We start from the raw sequence: 19081 nt of genomic DNA, 5'->3' as shown, positions 1-19081 counted from the left end.
TATCAATGTTTGAAATACACACTTCTAGATTGATGAGTTGGGGTTATCCATGGAGATCAGGAGATCACCAGAAAGTGATACTTACGGAGTCTACAGCTAAAAAAGGCTAGGGTCGTAGGACCGAACGTTGTAGATGTGTGGTCGGGGGCTAAGCCACAAGAAGTAACTCTTAAGGATAAAGAGATAGCCTTCATATTCTATGAGAGCACGAAGGCGGCAGAACAAGACACTTGTTAAAAAATTTGTATTGTTTAGGCGTTAAGTCGTGTTTAGCTTAATTTACTTAGTTTGGATCTAGATCTCATATGCTCTTCCCTAGGATAACATTCTTATCCATCGGATGTTATAGCAAGACTATTACTTTCTCTGGCTCTAGGCAGCGGGGTCTTTTGGTCGACCCTTAACACTTACCAAACACTTTCTTCTTCCTATCTTTTTAAGATTACCCAATGACCAAAAGACCATTACAAGGAAAAAAATAATGGGTAAAACTTCTAATACCTTTGACTCACTTTCGTTCTCTTATCCTCTCCACAAGTCTAGGTTTCCGAATATAGGGAAGATAAGTGTAACGCCCCGATTTTTATTAAGTGTTATTACTATTATTTTTATAATGTTTGATTTATAATTATTTCGGTAAAATATTTTATTGTGTGTTAATATATTATTAGATTTTAATTATAAGAATTGTGGTATAATAGCTATTGGGCCTAGTGGTGTATATAGTAATTAAGGGAGGTGTAACAATTAAGCCCATTAGTTAGTTTTTATTTAATTAAAAAAAAGAATAGAAATAGAAAGAAGAGAAATAGAAAGAAGGGAAATAGAAAGAAGTAGAGAGAAGGAGGAGAAAAGAGAAGAAAAGAGAGAAACGTTAGGGTTTGGAGGAGGAAGGGGAAATTGGAGAAGAAGAGCATCATCTTGATCAACCCAAGCTTGCTAGAACACTATAGAGTAACTCAATCATCATCTAAAGGTAAGGGTGTGAGTTATCATTTCCTATAATTATGAAAATGATGGATTTTATGGGGGTAATGGTTGTTAGAGGATATTGTTGGGTTTTGATGTTGTGATTGGATTCCTTGCTTTGAAAATGTTGTTTGTGTTCTTGATGTAGTGTTGATTGTTTGTGATTATTGAACATGTATCAATTCTTTGCAAAATATTAGGGTTAGGATTAGAAGAATGATAAATAACATTGTGTATTGTGTTGTTGTTGATGGTTTGGGATTGATGTATGTTGTGAAAAATATGTTATTGTGTTGATGAATTAAAGTATGAGTAATTTCATAAATTGTGAATTTAGGAAGTGTTGGAAATTAATTGAATGATGTTTAGAATGATGAAATAAAAGTTAAATTGTGGATTAGAATGGCTTTGTAATACTGAAAATATTGTAGTTCGTTGAAATCTGAGAATGAGACTTTTTACGGAATCGAAATCGGAGGTCCGGAAGGTATTTAACGGTCAAAAACGCATTTTCTATGTTTCCTGCTAAATTCGCGGCGTCAGCTGAGTTGAAAACAGAATTTTTTTTTGTAAACTTCAAACAGTCATAACTTGAGAACCGTAACTCCGTTTTGGTCCCCGTTCGAAGTGTTGCGAAGCTTATGAAATTTTCTACATGTTGTTGATGTTTATAGGCCATTATAAGGGCTTATTTTAATAAGTGATTATTTTGGAAAAGTGATTAATAATTGATATAGTAGGAAGCCTATTTGATTAATGAGGAATACCACTTAACTATAGTGTGTAGGTGTGCGATGTAAATAAACATAGATGAGGTTGAATTACCTAAGAGATTGTATGATGAAACAATTGATTGTGATGAATATTCTCATTTGTTTTATATATAAACATATGTATGAATGTTGGTGAATATGATGTTGTGTGAATGCTTTTATGCATGTGAATGGCGACGTGGCCTAAATGGCAATAGCGACGTGGGCTTCGGCCATTGTGATGAGTTATGTTGATGCGATGATGATTTTGGTGTATGTGTATCATTTATCATGGAGTCACATACATTTGCATAAGCGACGTGGCCTTTTGGCAATAGCAACGTGGCCTTTTGACAAAAGCGAAGTGGGCATAAAGCCTTGGCCTTGATGGCAAAGCGACGAGTCGGTACCGCATAGTATTTGCATAGTTGAGTCACATATGTTGGTCATGTTTATTTCCGCATTTTGTGATAATTGTTGTTATGTGACGGTTTATGAAGTGCGGTGATATTTTGCGATGATGCGATGAATCGTAATGTTTTATGATGGATTGATGAAATGTTAAAGTGATAAGATGCTATGATGTAACATTGATGTTGTGGATGATTATTGACTTTGTTTATGATTAAATACATAAGCATTCAAGTGAAGGATTGTGCGATGTGGTAACAATATTTCTAACTTTCCGAATTTACTTATATATTGCTTATCATTATCTTGATTATATGATTTGAGTATCTCACCCTTTTATTGTTGGTCGTTACCTTTATATTGGTAACGTGCAGGTGCTCTGTTTTGAGAGGAGGATAGTGGTAGCACACTTTTGGCATCATTGCTCTGATTAGGATTGTAACACTCAGGGGTTAATGAACGCTTTTCATGATTTCGATAGTAACTGTCATACCCAAAAATTTGCCCGTTAATCTTGCAAGACATTTTTCAAGGCACTTCAATTCATTTTTCAAGACACTGATCTTAAAGGAACAGAGACCCAGCACACAGGTGGCCAAATCCAGAAAATGGCTTAAAATGGCTTGCTCGCTAGGCGAGCAAAATCCTTCGCCTAGCGAACTCTTCGCTGCACCACTCGCCTAGCGAAGCTTGCGAATACCAAAAATTTTAGGCTTCATTCTGAGCCCATTAGGTCACAAAAAATCATTATAAATACCACAACTTCAGTCAGAAGAGGGGAGGACGAAAAACAAAGAAAAAAGGGAGACAGACGGACGGAGACAGAAAGAAGGAACAACAAACCCTGGAGGCTAACCCAGAGAATTCAGAGCAACCCTAAAGGAAACCCTGAAGGAAACTCGTCTGCACAAAGGTTACCTCCGCCCAACTCAATTCGGCACCAACCCTAAGAGTGATCTGCCAATTCAACGTTGCAATTCAATTGCCAACAGGCTTGCACTACCACTACCGCTTTATGCTTCCAATTTACATGTGGTATTATGATTGAATTTATAAATATATCTTAGGTTTTGCATGTGGATTTAAATATGTATGGATATCTTGAATGTTTAACCATAAAATTTCTGTAATGGATGCCATAGGGTGTGGAGCTTGCTGAAATCGTACTGTTCTTAAATTCAAAACCCGCAGCCGTTCGCTAGCACATCGCTAAGCGAACATGTAGTGAGGGTTCGCCAGGCCCTCGCTAGGCGAGGCAGCAGCGAACATGACAGTCGCTGATTTTTTCTGTTCTGATTTTTGCTAATCCGACATGTTTTATTGTAACCATGCATGGTTTACCTGACATTATTACTGTTGTGATTCCTTTGGGTTTGGTTCAACTCTCGATTGCACCCTGATTTGGTATTCTGACCTGTTTGCTGAATATTGTAAGGGCTCACATACTCCTGGAAAAGGTAGCTTGCTAGGTATTCCCCTTTATTTGTGGGATACCCCTGTGGAGATTCATCCTAATTACCTAATTGATTATAATGTGGAGATTCATCCTAATTACCTAATTGATTATAATGTGGAGATTCATCCTAATTACCTAATTGATTATAAAATATTGCCTTTGAATATGTGATCTTGGACCTCTCTTTGTTGCCTTACGGTATTACGGTATTACGGTATTACAGTCATGTCCCGCGAATGTGGGGATACACTTAGCAAAGACCCTTCGGTTAAATCATCATGTCCCTACAAGATAAATCATAGTCCCTCGGATGTCGCCTGCGAATATATGATTTTGTCCCTCGATGACCCTTCGTTGTAGCCTACGAGTTAATGATGATTGTCCCTTCGAATGCTAGGGTATCCTTACAAATGTGGCCTCCAATGACCAATCGATGACCCTACGATGTCCCTTTTACATCCAAAGGATAAAACTACTTACTTCTCAATAGTAAGGACAGTTTTACCCTCATAAGGATAAGAAATGCCCATAAAGACCTTGGGTAGGTATAACTCTTAAATGCTGACTCACAACCTAATTTTTTTTTCATACATCACACTTTGCAAAACATCTACTAGAAAATCACCACTTGGTATTGTCGCAACCTGAAAAATACAGTGTGCGAAAAAACAACCGGCGAAAGAAAATGACAGAAGAGTCGCCACCGTGCGTTATTTATCCCAAGGGAGGGAAAGGAAACGCTCGAAGTAAACCTGAAAAAGGAAAGGACAAGACGGGGTCTCGCAACCAAATCTTGGGTTCGGGAGTCGGTTATGCGAAGGGAAGGTATTAGCACCCCTACGCATCCGTAGTACTCTACGGGATCCACTTTTGTAGTTTTCGTCTAAAGGGTGTGAGTTTATCTTGTGCTGTTTACCCCAAAAAAAAAAGGGTTAAATGAAAATGACTCGCGCGGATGTTGCATCCACTGCATACGTATCTCATCTGAATATGAGAATCAGAGTCTTCGTAGCTCGGCTGACCTATGGGTTAAGGGTTAGTGTGCTCGCTAAGACATCGCGTCTTATGCCTACGTATCTCATCTGGAATGAGAATCAGAGCAAGCCGTAGTTCGGCTAACTACGGGGTTGTGGATTGGGTTTTGGACGAACGACGTCACTACGCAATCTACCGGATGCTCGACCTTTGGAGACTTACTCGCCTGTAGTAGAAGGAGTAAACGTGTGTTATGGAGAAGAACAATCAATAAAGGGTATGGGATGCTCGAGGGCAAAAAGGCAGTCCTTGACGAAGGAACCGCACTACCTGTAGGGATATGAATACAAAACACAAAACATGTATCTCAAAGTAAAATGCCACCAAGGGGCTCAAACATTGCCTCCTATCGAGGTCTTCCAGCTAAGAACGCGTTAAAGTATGAGAAGGGAAAAAAATTACCACACGGATAAAGATCCGAAGCTATAGCAGTTAAAGGGGAAAGAAACCCTGAAATGTCTCCAGCTGGACCGTCAAAGGAAATCAGTCAACACGAATAATCAGAATAAAACTCCAGGGGGTATCCCACAAATAAAGTGGGAAACCACGCGAGTGTCTCTGCGAAAGCCATGTGAGCCCTCACAAAACTCGACAAAGGGTTAGAGCAGCAGGATGAAATCAAGAGAAAACAATGCCATGGAAACACAAGACAGGTTAGAATAAACAAAAATAGGGTAACCCAGAGTTGCCCCTAAATCAAAATGTAACCACATGAATAATTCCATCAAAATTCACAAAAGGCTCACAAAAAGCAATCAAGGGTAGGAGGCCTAAACCTCTTGTCAAACACATGCATCAAAAGGGTATCAAATTCACCCATAATACCTCATATATTTAGAGCATTCAAATTAAAGGCATAAAGATGATGGATATAGGGCAAACCTGATTGGAGAAGAAAAATCAAATGGCAGGGTTTGCTTGAGCTGAAAGTCTGTGAGTCAGAATAAACCTTTCAGAGTTGCCTGGAGGTTGCTGCAGAGTAGCTTGTAGGTTTCCCTTCAGGTTTTGTCCAGTGTTTTGTTCCAAGGAAATCTCAGAGTATTTTGCTTCTCTCCCTTTTTCTCAAGTGAATCTCCCAGTGTAACTCCAAGTGTCTTTTCCTCTACTGAAACCTCAGTATTTATAGACTGATTTTCGTGGGTAATGGGCTCAAATGAGGGAGACCCAAGTCCAAAATAATTTGTTATATTTTATTTATTTATTTTAATTATTTAATTAATTAATTAAATTTTTTTCTTTTTTTTTTTTTTTTTTTTTTTTTTTTTTTTTTTTTTTTTTTTTTTTTTTTTTTTTTTTTTTTAGGAAAAATGAAGGGTAAATTTTGGGGTATTACAGCTGCCCCTATTCAATCAACTGGAGACCCGGAAGGAAGATGACAGCTGCTTTCGTGCTTTCGAGGTATCAAGGGATTGAATACAATAAAAGCCCAAAAATTTGCACTGAAGTGAAGTGAATTTGCACAGAAATAACCATGGCCTGAATGCCGCTCAGCAGTCTGAATACTGGAAAGGATTTCGATCTGAACATCGGAAAATTGGCCTGAATGCCACAAGTCGCATCGACCTGAACGTCGGAAACTTCTTCGATCTGAATATCGGAAAGACTTGGCCTGAATGCCACAAGTCGCATCGACCTGAACGTCGGAAACTTCTTTGATCTGAACATCGGAAAGACTTGGCCTGAATGCCGCAAGTCGCATCGACCTGAACGTCGGAAACTTCTTCGATCTGAATATCGGAAAGACTTGGCCTGAATGCCACAAGTCGCATCGACCTGAACGTCGGAAACTTCTTCGATCTGAACATCGGAAAGACTTGGCCTGAATGCCGCAAGTCGCATCGACCTGAACGTCGGAAACTTCTTCGATCTGAATATCGGAAAGACTTGGCCTGAATGCCGCAAGTCGCATCGACCTGAACGTCGGAAACTTCTTCGATCTGAACATCGGAAAGACTTGGCCTGAATGCCACAAGTCGCATCGACCTGAACGTCGGAAACTTCTTCGATCTGAATATCGGAAAATTGGCCTGAATGCCACTTCGATCTGAATATCGGAAAATTGACCTGAATGCCACTTCGATCTGAATATCGGAAAATTGGCCTGAATGCCACTTCGATCTGAATATCGGAAAATTGGCCTGAATGCCACTTCGATCTGAATATCGGAAAATTGGCCTGAATGCCACTTCGATCTGAACATCGGAAAACTTCATGCCTGTCAGCATTGGCAGAAATAGGGAATGATAATAGAGGCGGCGCATGGGCCAATGACACTTGCTGGGGATAACAAAGGTAAGTCATGAACAATCTTCAGTCTGAGTACTGGAAACAACTTCTAGCTTATCACTTGGGATACCGAGAATGTTTTATGCTTACATGCGTATGTTTGAATTTTCAATGGCGTAATGCTCCATGAAAATGGAAATGCTACGCGATTTGGAAGGATGCAATGCAATATGATTCTACATGCAGGGATGCGAAATGCTGGGTAGAATGCCAAGCCGAGGCAAGGGGATCTGCTGGGGAAATGATTACCATCCTCTGGGCTCTGGCCAGGCTGCTGGAGATACACACCACAATGAACTCTGTGGGGAGATGACTAGCCATGCAGTGTTCTGGCCATACCGAGACTCTGATCGGGGAAGGAATGGCATTGGAAGCCTGCTGCTGAGGAAAGCTACAATGGTTCTAGCAACCATGATTTGCGAGAGATGACTCAGTAGGGGGAGCAAACACTAATACGGTACCGAGGTTCTTCTTCAAGAAAAGAAACCATGGATCTTGCATTGGGATTATCGATCTGGCATCGAACTCTAAGGAGCAGCCACTTCTGCTGGGAAGATACAGTCTGGCACTGTCAACCCCGTTGGGGATATGTAGTCTGGTACTGTCAACTCTACTGGGGAGTGTATGTCCTGAAACAACCGCTTGGGGAAGTACGGTGGTGAGAAACTGCTGGGGATTGAAGAATCCAACGCTCTGATCAGCTCTGCAGGGATAAGACACCGAATTTGTCTATTGGTGACTTCACTGGGGAAGATATTCACGATCATCTGCAGGGAATTTTAAGGAAATGCCCCGAGGGTATCTGTTCTGAATAGACGATCCAAAGCACTTAAAATTTACAGCAATTTTAAATGTTTATTAAGCATGTACCTGTAAAGCCCTTATGTGTCATGATGCAATGTTTATCAAAAATTCGGACGTCATTTTTGCAAACAAAACAGTAAAATGAAAATGAAAACAGAGATATACTGAATAACATGATTTTATTGATTGAACAACCTCTGAATAGGCATTTACATCAGGAAGCAATCCCTAGAAAGAGGTAATCGCACAAAAGATAAAAACAAAAATTAATCTAATGGCAATGTGAAATGGATTTCTATTGGGTTCCAATTCTGCTATGATTTGCCCGTCTTCAAGATCCTCCAGATGATCAGCTTTCTGAAAGAGTGATTGGACTGTTTCCTATCCTTCAAAAATTTCCAGTCATTGGCACGAGATGAGATTCAGAACTACTCAGAACGCAGTCATTCGCTTAATCCCTAACTTTTGCCTAGATCGCCCTTTTCGGGTTTTCAATCCACCGGGATACCCATTTTTGCCTAAGTTGCCTTTTCAGGTTTTCAACTTACCGGGTGTACAATCTTTTTTTATTTTTGTCCCTAATTTTTTCCCGAACCTTTTCATTTTCTTGGTTCGCCGGGATGCCCATTTTTTGCCTGGACTATTCTTTTTACTGTCCAGCGGGTCTATTTTATGCGAAGTATTTTTTAACTGCGTCTGAGTTCACAGGGGAAGTGAAGTTTTCACCATCCATAGTTGCAAGCATTAAAGCCCCACCATCAAAAACCTTGGTGACAATATACGATTCATCATAGTTAGGAGTCCACTTGCCCCTGTGATCTGTCTGAGGAGGAAGGATCCTTTTCAACACTAAATCTCCGACTTGGAAACAACGAGGACGCACCTTCTGATCAAAAGCTCTCTTCATCCGACTCTGATACAACTGCCCATGACAAATGGCTGCCATTCGCTTCTCTTCGATAAGACTCAACTCATTGAACCTTGTCCTAATCCATTCAGCTTCATCTAACTTGACATCCAACAGGACTCTTAGAGAAGGAATCTCCACTTCAACAGGTAGGACCGCTTCCATACCATACACCAGGGAGTAAGGGGTTGCCCCGGTCGATGTACGTACTGAAGTACGGTACCCATGCAAGGCGAAGGGTAGCATCTCATGCCAATCTCTGTACGTGACGACCATCTTCTGCATAATCTTCTTTATGTTTTTATTTGCCGCCTCAACAGCGCCGTTCATCTTAGGACGATAGGGGGAAGAGTTGTGATGCTGAATGTTGAAGTTCTGACACAACTCCTTCATCATTTTGTTGTTGAGATTAGAACCATTATCAGTAATGATTCTTTCGGGAATCCCATAGCGACAAATGATTTCTTTCTTGATGAAACGGGCAACCACATGCCTGGTGACATTCGCGAACGACGCCGCTTCGGCCCACTTGGTGAAATAGTCGATGGCAACAAGGATGAAGCGATGCCCATTGGAAGCAGTCGGCTCAATCTTTCCAATCATATCAATGCCCCACATGGCAAACGGCCACGGCGAAGACATCACATTCAGAGGATTCGGCGGTACATGCACCTTATCATCATAAATCTGGCATTTATGACACTTCCGAGCATATTTGAAACAATCAGATTCCATGGTCATCCAGTAATAACCCGCTCTCAACAATTTCTTAGCCATTGCATGTCCGCCGGCATGAGTACCGAAGGAACCTTCATGAACTTCCTGCATTAACATGTCTGCCTCGTGTCTGTCCACGCATCTGAGCAAAACCATGTCGAAGTTCCTCTTATACAGCACATCGTCTTTGTTCAAGAAGAAACTGCCTGCCAATCTTCTCAAAGTCTTTCTGTCATTGTTGGATGCCCCTGCAGGGTACTCTTGATTCTTCAGAAAGCACTTGATATCGTGATACCAAGGCTTGTCATCGACTACCAGTTCAGCAGCAAACACATACGCGGCCCTGTCAAGGCGCATCACATCGATCCTGGGAGCATGGTTCCAACGAATTACCTTGATCATGGAGGATAGAGTAGCAAGTGCGTCTGCCATCTGGTTCTCATCACGAGGTATATGATACAATTTTACCGTTGTGAAGAAAGTCAAAAGTCTTCTCGTGTAATCTCTGTAGGGGACCAGAGTGGGTTGGAGAGTATTCCAATCACCATTCACTTGATTAATCACCAGAGCTGAATCTCCGAAGATGTCCAGAGTCTTGATTCTCAGATCAATGGCTTGCTCAATGCCCAAAATACAGGCCTCGTACTCAGCTTCATTATTGGTGCACTCGAAAGTCAGACGAGCGGTGAAAGGCATGTGGGCACCTTTCGGAGTTGTAATGACAGCACCAATTCCACTTCCTCTAGCATTGACAGCCCCATCAAACAACAAAGTCCACTTTTCGTTTGGATCAGGTCCCTCCTCAACAACTGGCTCTTCACAGTCTTTCATCTTGAGGAACATGATGTCTTCATCTGGAAAATCAAACTTCATCGGCTCATAATCATCAATTGGCTGCTGAGCAAGATAGTCTGACAGGATACTCCCTTTGATGGCCTTCTGTGACGTGTACTGAATATCATACTCTGTTAAAATCATTTGCCAACGAGCGACCCTTCCGGTGAGAGCTGGCTTCTCGAATATGTATTTCACTGGATCCATCTTAGAAATCAACAAGGTAGTATGGTTCAACATATACTGCCTCAGTCGGCGAGCAGCCCAGGCCAAAGCACAACAAGTTTTCTCAAGCTGCGAATATTTGACTTCACAGTCGGTAAACTTTTTTGCTAAGGTAGTATATGGCATGCTCTTTTCGACCAGACTCGTCATGCTGTCCCAATACACACCCCATCGAGTTCTCAGTCACTGATAGGTACATTATCAGAGGTCTCCCAGGAACTGGAGGTATAAGGATCGGAGGTTTCTGTAGATACTCTTTTATCTTCTCGAAAGCCCTTTGACAATCTTCATTCCACCTGATAGTCTGATCTTTCCTTAGCAATTTGAAAATTGGCTCACACGTGGTTGTTAGGTGAGAGATGAACCTTGAAATGTAGTTCAACCTCCCTAAGAAACCACGAACTTGCTTCTCTGTTCTTGGCTCAGGCATTTCCTGTATCGCTTTTACTTTGTCGGGATCCACCTCAATCCCTTTTCCGCTAACAATAAAACCCAGCAATTTTCCCGATCTCACCCCGAAAGTGCACTTGTTCGGATTAAGTCTCAGTTTGAATTTCCTCAAACGCTCAAACAGTTTCTACAAATTCACCAAATGTTCTTCTTCTGTCTGAGATTTGGCAATCATATCATCCACATAAACCTCGATTTCATGATGAATCATATCATGGAACAGAGTCACCATTGCTCGCTGATATGTTGCTCCGGCATTTTTCAGACCAAACGGCATCACCTTGTAGCAGAAGGTGCCCCATGGGGTTATGAAAGTTGTCTTTTCCATGTCTTCTGGTGCCATCTTGATTTGGTTATAGCCAGAAAAGCCATCCATGAAGGAGAATACCGAGAACTGAGCTGTATTATCCACCAAAACGTCGATGTGAGGTAATGGGAAATCATCTTTAGGGCTAGCTCTGTTCAGATCCCGGTAGTCGACACACATCCGTACCTTTCCATCCTTCTTAGGTACTGGGACGATGTTTGCAACCCATGGCGGATAATTGGTGACTGCTAGAAACCCTGCATCCAACTGCTTTTGTACTTCTTCCTTTATCTTGACAGCCATCTCTGGTCTTGTTCTTCTGAGTTTCTGCTTGACCGGAGGACAACCTTCTTTGAGAGGCAAGCGGTGTACCACGATGTCTGTGTCCAGCCCAGGCATGTCCTGATAAGACCAGGCGAAGATGTCAACGTATTCTTGCAGCAATTCAATCAGCCCTTTCTTCACATCATCTCTCAAAACAGCCCCTATCTTGATTTTTCTCTTGGCGTCCTCGGTGCCGAGATTAATTACTTCAACAGACTCTTGATGCGGTTGAATGACCCTTTCCTCTTGTTTTAATAACCTGGTAAGTTCTTCAGGGAGTTCACAGTCTTCATCATCCTCTTCTTCAGCTTGAAAGATTGGATTTTCAAAGTCGAAGCGAGCCGTAGCAGAAACGTTATCAATAGGATCCGGTGATGTGCATCTTCATGAGTGATGGTATGTGCTTATGAGTGTGAAAGAAAAAAAGTGGAAACTAAACAAAACATTGCCATTTTTTTTTATTTTGAAAAACTGCAAAAATAGAAAGACAAGGAACGAAATATTTGAATGCAAAAAGACGTCCTTTATTTATGATAAAAAATGCAAGTGTCACATAGATGGGCCCTACAATGAGTCATTACGCCCTGGGCGGAACGTAAGACTTGGATATGCATGAATAAACAAAGAAAATTACTCTTCAAGAAGAGTGACTTGGATAATCTCCTCAGAAGACCATTTGTTGATGACTTCATCCGGGATCCTCGGACGCACCCAGTTGTCGATGTCGCAATCACTATCCCCATCTTCATTGTTGACCGCAGAGACTTGACCATACTGAATGATGCCAGCACTGGAGAAAGTGATCGGCCCCTGAAGTGTTGTAGAAGTCAAAACTGGCTGATACCCAATCCCGAACTTATCTTCTTTCACTGGTAATTCCAACAGACGCCCCCAACCGGGAGCAACACCTGAATCCACCATGGCCCGTGCCTGCTTAAAGGATGAGATAGAGGCACCCGCTTTAACCTCTTTCACAGACTCTTGGACAGACAAATCTTCAACCTGGAGGATACCCTTGTCGAGCAAGGCCTGGATACCCTGCTGTAGCTTCAAACAACCTCCACTCTAAGTGGCACAATCCAAACAACCCTTCCCACAACCGGGGAAAACATCGGCCTTCAGCAAGCATCCTTTGATATCCGACAATGGAGTCTTCAGCTTCAATACATCCTTAATGGACTTGGCTTCTCCCTCTACCAAATTAACGTTCGCACCACCATGCTGGGGCATGGGATTGTTGACGACATTCGGAGCCGGTGCAAGGTCGATAGCCTTTGAATCTATGAGGTCTTGAACTACGTGCTTAAAAGCTTTGCAGTTCTCAATGTCATGGCCAGGTGCCCCAGAGTGGAAGCTACACCTAGCGTTGGCGTCGTAACCCACTGGAAGTCTACCAATAGGAGGAGCCAGAGTGTGCAATTGCACAAGTTGTAGTTGTTGAAGACTAGAAAGCAACTGGGTGTACGACATTGGAAGGGTGTCGAAACGCCGGTCCATCATCCTTTGCCTCTGTTGATAGGCGGGTCTGTTACCCGGTTGCTGCTGCTGTTGATACTGAGCTGGTTGACGTTGTGATTGTTGTTGTTGTAGTGGTGCTGCAGCTGGAATGGTCACCCCTGCGGCAGTACCTGTTATGCAAGACATGCTAATGAATATGCAAATGCAATGACATGTTTATCAATTCCAAAGGTATTCTACCCCCTTGATTCCAGTCTCACATTTGATAAACAGTGTAAGAAAAGACTAAGCCGTTGATGAGAACCAAGAAAATTCCAACTAGAATCAAGTGGAAGATATAAACCCCACAGAAATGGATAAACATGTGTGAATGATTATGAATGCAAAATGATGTGATGCAAAATGATGTGAATGCAGTGCAGTGGCATGTCAATCAGGATTGCTGTATCTGCTTGAACATCTGTCAGGTTGCACTGTCTGGAGAGAAATTAAGAGCACACCAACAAAGGTCATGGGATGGGTCATGTTATCCTTAATATCAACCACCCATTTTGGTGGATTATGGTTTACACCTTATCAACACCCGAGTTTCATTGATATTAAGGATACCTGATCGGATCAACCATGAATCAAGGGTTTGTCGCAAGTCACGAGCATGGAGTTTAGGTTAAGAACCACCCAAAAGGAGTGTACTAAGGTTCAAACCTGCCAAACATGTTCTACAAAAGGTTCCCATAGTCATAATCCCATCTTTCAGATATTATCAGAGGAACGACTACTCGTATTCCAACAATATTCTCAAGAGAGACTCTTATGAGTGTAGTATCGCATAACAATCGTATCAAATCTTACATTTGAACGACTTTCGCACTACGTCCTACGAATAGGCCAAGATGGGTTAGGTAAACTAAGGTCCTTGGCTTCTTAGGTCTATATTGGAACAAGTAATGTCTAACCACAACTTACTTATGTGACATTATTGATCTCAACATGACCTCCACCAAGTGAATGGGCTTGCAAGTCAACTCGCTAAGGAATACTCCACACAAGTTGACAGGACTATGCCATTCTCCTATCTTAAGTGCACTCGAGTTCGGGTATAGAACTCATCTCACAAAAATCACCAAGCAGCCATAGCCAACCAACAGATACATCAATGATATGTACACAATGAAATAAGGTAAAACAGGTAAATAAATAACTGTACAAAAGCATGAACACCCAATAAACAAACAAACTACAAAAGCTAGGAGGGACTCGCTTAGGGAAGATGGACCAGCAAGAGGTCAACTTCTCATGCTCCCCATCAGAGTCGCCAGCTGTCGCAACCTGAAAAATACAGTGTGCGAAAAAACAACCGGCGAAAGAAAATGACAGAAGAGTCGCCACCGTGCGTTATTTATCCCAAGGGAGGGAAAGGAAACGCTCGAAGTAAACCTGAAAAAGGAAAGGACAAGACGGGGTCTCGCAACCAAATCTTGGGTTCGGGAGTCGGTTATGCGAAGGGAAGGTATTAGCACCCCTACGCATCCGTAGTACTCTACGGGATCCACTTTTGTAGTTTTCGTCTAAAGGGTGTGAGTTTATCTTGTGCTGTTTACCCCAAAAAAAAAGGGTTAAATGAAAATGACTCGCGCGGATGTCGCATCCACTGCATACGTATCTCATCTGAATATGAGAATCAGAGTCTTCGTAGCTCGGCTGACCTATAGGTTAAGGGTTAGTGTGCTCGCTAAGACATCGCGTCTTATGCCTACGTATCTCATCTGGAATGAGAATCAGAGCAAGCCGTAGTTCGGCTAACTACGGGGTTGTGGATTGGGTTTTGGACGAACGACGTCACTACGCAATCTACCGGATGCTCGACCTTTGGAGACTTACTCGCCTGTAGTAGAAGGAGTAAACGTGTGTTATGGAGAAGAACAATCAATAAAGGGTATGGGATGCTCGAGGGCAAAAAGGCAGTCCTTGACGAAGGAACCGCGCTACCTGTAGGGATATGAATACAAAACACAAAACATGTATCTCAAAGTAAAATGCCACCAAGGGGCTCAAACATTGCCTCCTATCGAGGTCTTCCAGCTAAGAACGCGTTAAAGTATGAGAAGGGAAAAAAATTACCACACGGATAAAGATCCGAAGCTATAGCAGTTAAAGGGGAAAGAAACCCTGAAATGTCTCCAGCTGGACCGTCAAAGGAAATCAGTCAACACGAATAATCAGAATAAAACTCCAGGGGGTATCCCACAAATAAAGTGGGAAACCACGCGAGTGTCTCTGCGAAAGCCATGTGAGCCCTCACAAAACTCGACAAAGGGTTAGAGCAGCAGGATGAAATCAAGAGAAAACAATGCCATGGAAACACAAGACAGGTTAGAATAAACAAAAATAGGGTAACCCAGAGTTGCCCCTAAATCAAAATGTAACCACATGAATAATTCCATCAAAATTCATAAAAGGCTCACAAAAAGCAATCAAGGGTAGGAGGCCTAAACCTCTTGTCAAACACATGCATCAAAAGGGTATCAAATTCACCCATAATACCTCATATATTTAGAGCATTCAAATTAAAGGCATAAAGATGATGGATATAGGGCAAACCTGATTGGAGAAGAAAAATCAAATGGCAGGGTTTGCTTGAGCTGAAAGTCTGTGAGTCAGAATAAACCTTTCAGAGTTGCCTGGAGGTTGCTGCAGAGTAGCTTGTAGGTTTCCCTTCAGGTTTTGTCCAGTGTTTTGTTCCAAGGAAACCTCAGAGTATTTTGCTTCTCTCCCTTTTTCTCAAGTGAATCTCCCAGTGTAACTCCAAGTGTCTTTTCCTCTACTGAAACCTCAGTATTTATAGACTGATTTTCGTGGGTAATGGGCTCAAATGAGGGAGACCCAAGTCCAAAATAATTTGTTATATTTTATTTATTTATTTTAATTATTTAATTAATTAATTTTTTTTCTTTTTCTTTTTTTTTTTTTTTTTTTTCGTTTTCGTTTTTTTTTAGGAAAAATGAAGGGTAAATTTTGGGGTATTACAGGTATACATTCATACTAGAATCATTGCCAAGTTATATTTTTCTAAACAGCTTTCAAAATTAAACGAGATAAATACTTTGTGTACATTCGTACAAGAATCATTACAAAGTTAAACTCTCTTTTCAAAACATTTTCTAAGCAATTCACAAACACTTTTTCAGACAAGAAAAAAAAAACATAAGTGATCAAGCAATTAAGAGCCCATGGATAACCATGGATACAAAGGGTGCTAACACCTTCCCTTTGTATAATGTACCTCCCAAACCCAAAATCTAATTAAGGTCTTTCCTGTTCTTTTCCACCTTTCCTTATTGGATAAAAGAAAAGTCGGTGGCGACTCTTGCTATCCGCGACATTTGCTTTCCAAAGCAAAAACACACCAAAAGTTAGTTCACCGTATGACAGTAACAATGCCCTTTTGTATATCATTGTATATGATAGTTGTGATGGACATTTGTTTGCTTGTTTTCTTTGAATGTGTAAATGTACGACTCGACTTAATTATCTAAATGATTTCCGTTGCGATTTTTTTGTGTATTGCTGCTATATGGACTAGGTGAATCCATATACAGTGTTGTTTATTATTTAACAAGGACTAAGTGGATCCTTGCGTAATTGCCGTGTTGTGTAATTTGTTTAAGTGTTGATGAAATGATATATGTGATGCCTCAATTTTGTGTGAAAATTGTTTACTCTGATTTTTAATTGAATTTACGACGGGTAGAATTGGGGTGTTACATTAGTGGTATCAGAGCAGGTCGGTCCATCCGACCACGTTGTTGAGTCTTTTGTTGTTTAACGACCTTGTGTTGTTAATTTGTTGCTAATCCTTGTGTGTGTTGTGAGCAAAAGTGTAAGATGGCCGGAAGAAACGCTTGGAATGATGAGGCTCTTGCTGCAGCTATGCAGGCAATGGCTCAGGCGTTCCAGAACCCACCCAATGCTGACGAGAACATGGGGTCTCGTAGTCTGGCGACGTTTCAGAGGGAGAACCCGCCTACTTTTCTGGGTAGGTATGATCCTGAAGGAGCCTTGGCTTGGTTGAAGGAGATTGAAAGAATCTTCAGAGTGATGGATTGCACTCTTGTACAAAAGATCCGTTATGGAACTCATAAGCTGTCTAGTGAAGCCGATGATTGGTGGGTGGACACTCGTCTAAGGTTGGAAACTGCGGGCGAGGAGATTACTTGGGAAGGGTTTCGTAGAGAATTTCTGAGGAAGTATTATCCAGAAGATGTGCGAGGAAAGAAAGAGATTGAATTCCTCGAGTTGAAGCAAGGGAACTTGTCAGTCACGGAGTATGTTGTTAAGTTCACTGAATTGGCTAAGTTCTATCCTCACTATGATGGAGCCAATGCCGAATTCTCTAAGTGCATCAAGTTTGAAAATGGATTGCGTCCGGAAATTAAGAAAGTTGTGGGATATCAAAAGATTCGCGTCTTTGCGGATCTGATTGATAATTGTAGAATCTTTGAAGAGGACAACAATGCACACTATAAGATCTTGTCTGAGAAGAGAGGAAGGGGTCAACACAGCCGTGGTAAGCCATATGAAACTCCGGTTGGAAAAGGGAAACAAAAAGTGATTCCGGGTCGAAGAACAAGTGGGGGAGATGCTCCTGCTAATGTTATCTGTTTCAAGTGTGGAAAGTTGGGTCACAAGAGTAATGTGTGTAGGCTTGGTGAAACGAGATGTTTCCGTTGTGGTATGCCGGGACATGCGGCTCGTGATTGTAAGCAGAAGGATGTTGTTTGCTTTAACTGTGGGGAAGGAGGACATATCAGTGCTAAATGTCAGAAGCCAAAGAGGGGACAAGAGAGTGGTAAAGTGTTTGCTTTGTCGGAAACTCAGACTACAAATGAAGATGGACTTATTCGAGGTACTTGTTTCATTAATAGCATTCCTTTAATTACTATTATTGATACCGGTGCCACACACTGTTTTGTTGCTGCGGATTATGTTGAAAGATTGGGTCTTTCTTTGTCTTCCTTGGGTAGAGATATGATTGTTGAGGTTCCCGCTAAGGGAATGGTATCTACGTATCTTGCGTGTAAGAGTTGCCCCTTGTCAATATTTGGTAAAGATTTTGTAGTTGATCTTGTTTGTTTGCCGCTTGTCGGGTTGGATGTAGTATTGGGTATGGACTGGTTGAAATCCAACTATGTTCATATTAATTGCTACAACAACACTGTGAGGTTTTCTTCTGCCGAAGAAGAGGGAAGAACAGAATTGTTATCCAAGAAACAATTGAAGGAGTTCATAGAAGAAGACGCGTTGGTGTTCTTGTTGATGGCAAGCTTGTCTGTGGAGAGTCAGGCTGTAATTGCGGACTTGCCGGTGGTGTGCAATTTCCCTGAAGTTTTTCCCGATGAGATTCCTAGTGCACCGCCAGAAAGAGAAGTTGAGTTCACTATTGACCTTGTACCTGGTACTAGACCCATCTCTATGGCGCCGTATAGGATGTCAGCATCAGAGTTGGCTGAACTGAAGAGTCAGCTAGAGGATTTGCTTGAAAGGAAGTTTGTGAGACCTAGTGTATCACCTTGGGGAGCTCCAGTTTTGCTGGTGAAAAAAAAAAGACGGAAGCATGCGACTTTGTATTGATTATAGACAATTGAATAAGGTGACGATTAAGAATAGATATCAACTCCCAATGATCGATGACTTGATGGATCGTTTAGTGGGTGCTCGTATTTTCAGTAAGATTGATCTAAGGTCGGGCTACCATCAAATTAAGGTGAAAGATGAGGACATTCAGAAAATTGCTTTCAGGACTCGTTATGGACACTACGAGTACACGGTGATGCCTTTCGGCATTACTAATGCGCCGGGAGTATTCATGGAGTACATAAATCGCATTTTCCATCCTTATTTGGATCAATTTGTGGTGGTGTTCATAGACGATATTTTGATTTATTCTAAGTCGGAGGAAGAGCATGTGGAACATTTGCGTATTGTTTTACAAGTGTTGAAAGAGAAGAGATTGTATGCTAAGTTGTTTAAGTGTGAGTTTTGGTTGAGAGAAGTTAGCTTTCTTGGTCATGTTGTTTCCGGTGACGGAATTGTGGTTGATTCATCGAAGATTGATGCGGTGTTGCAATGGGAAGCTCCTACGTCAG

General features: G+C 41.6%; 1 protein-coding gene across 1 annotated transcript; it reads left to right on the top strand.

Moving 5' to 3' along the window:
* The first annotated feature begins 16820 nt into the window (after nucleotides 1–16820).
* On the top strand, nucleotides 16821–18566 carry LOC127108412 (uncharacterized). The gene has a single exon (XM_051045872.1). It carries the CDS (start codon nucleotides 16821–16823, stop codon nucleotides 18564–18566), a length of 1746 nt encoding a protein of 581 aa, XP_050901829.1.
* Nucleotides 18567–19081: the final 515 nt, after the last annotated feature.

The sequence above is a fragment of the Lathyrus oleraceus genome, chromosome 7, assembly GCF_024323335.1.
Source record: "Lathyrus oleraceus cultivar Zhongwan6 chromosome 7, CAAS_Psat_ZW6_1.0, whole genome shotgun sequence".
NCBI classification, from domain to species: Eukaryota; Viridiplantae; Streptophyta; class Magnoliopsida; order Fabales; family Fabaceae; genus Lathyrus; species Lathyrus oleraceus.
The sequence above is the reverse complement of the archived record's forward strand: the minus strand, read 5'-3'. Positions and strand labels throughout refer to the sequence as shown.

Coding starts and splice junctions, on each gene's coding strand:
- LOC127108412 (XM_051045872.1), top strand. CDS start 16,821: ATGGCCGGAAGAAACGCTTGGAATGATGAGGCTCTTGCTGCAGCTATG.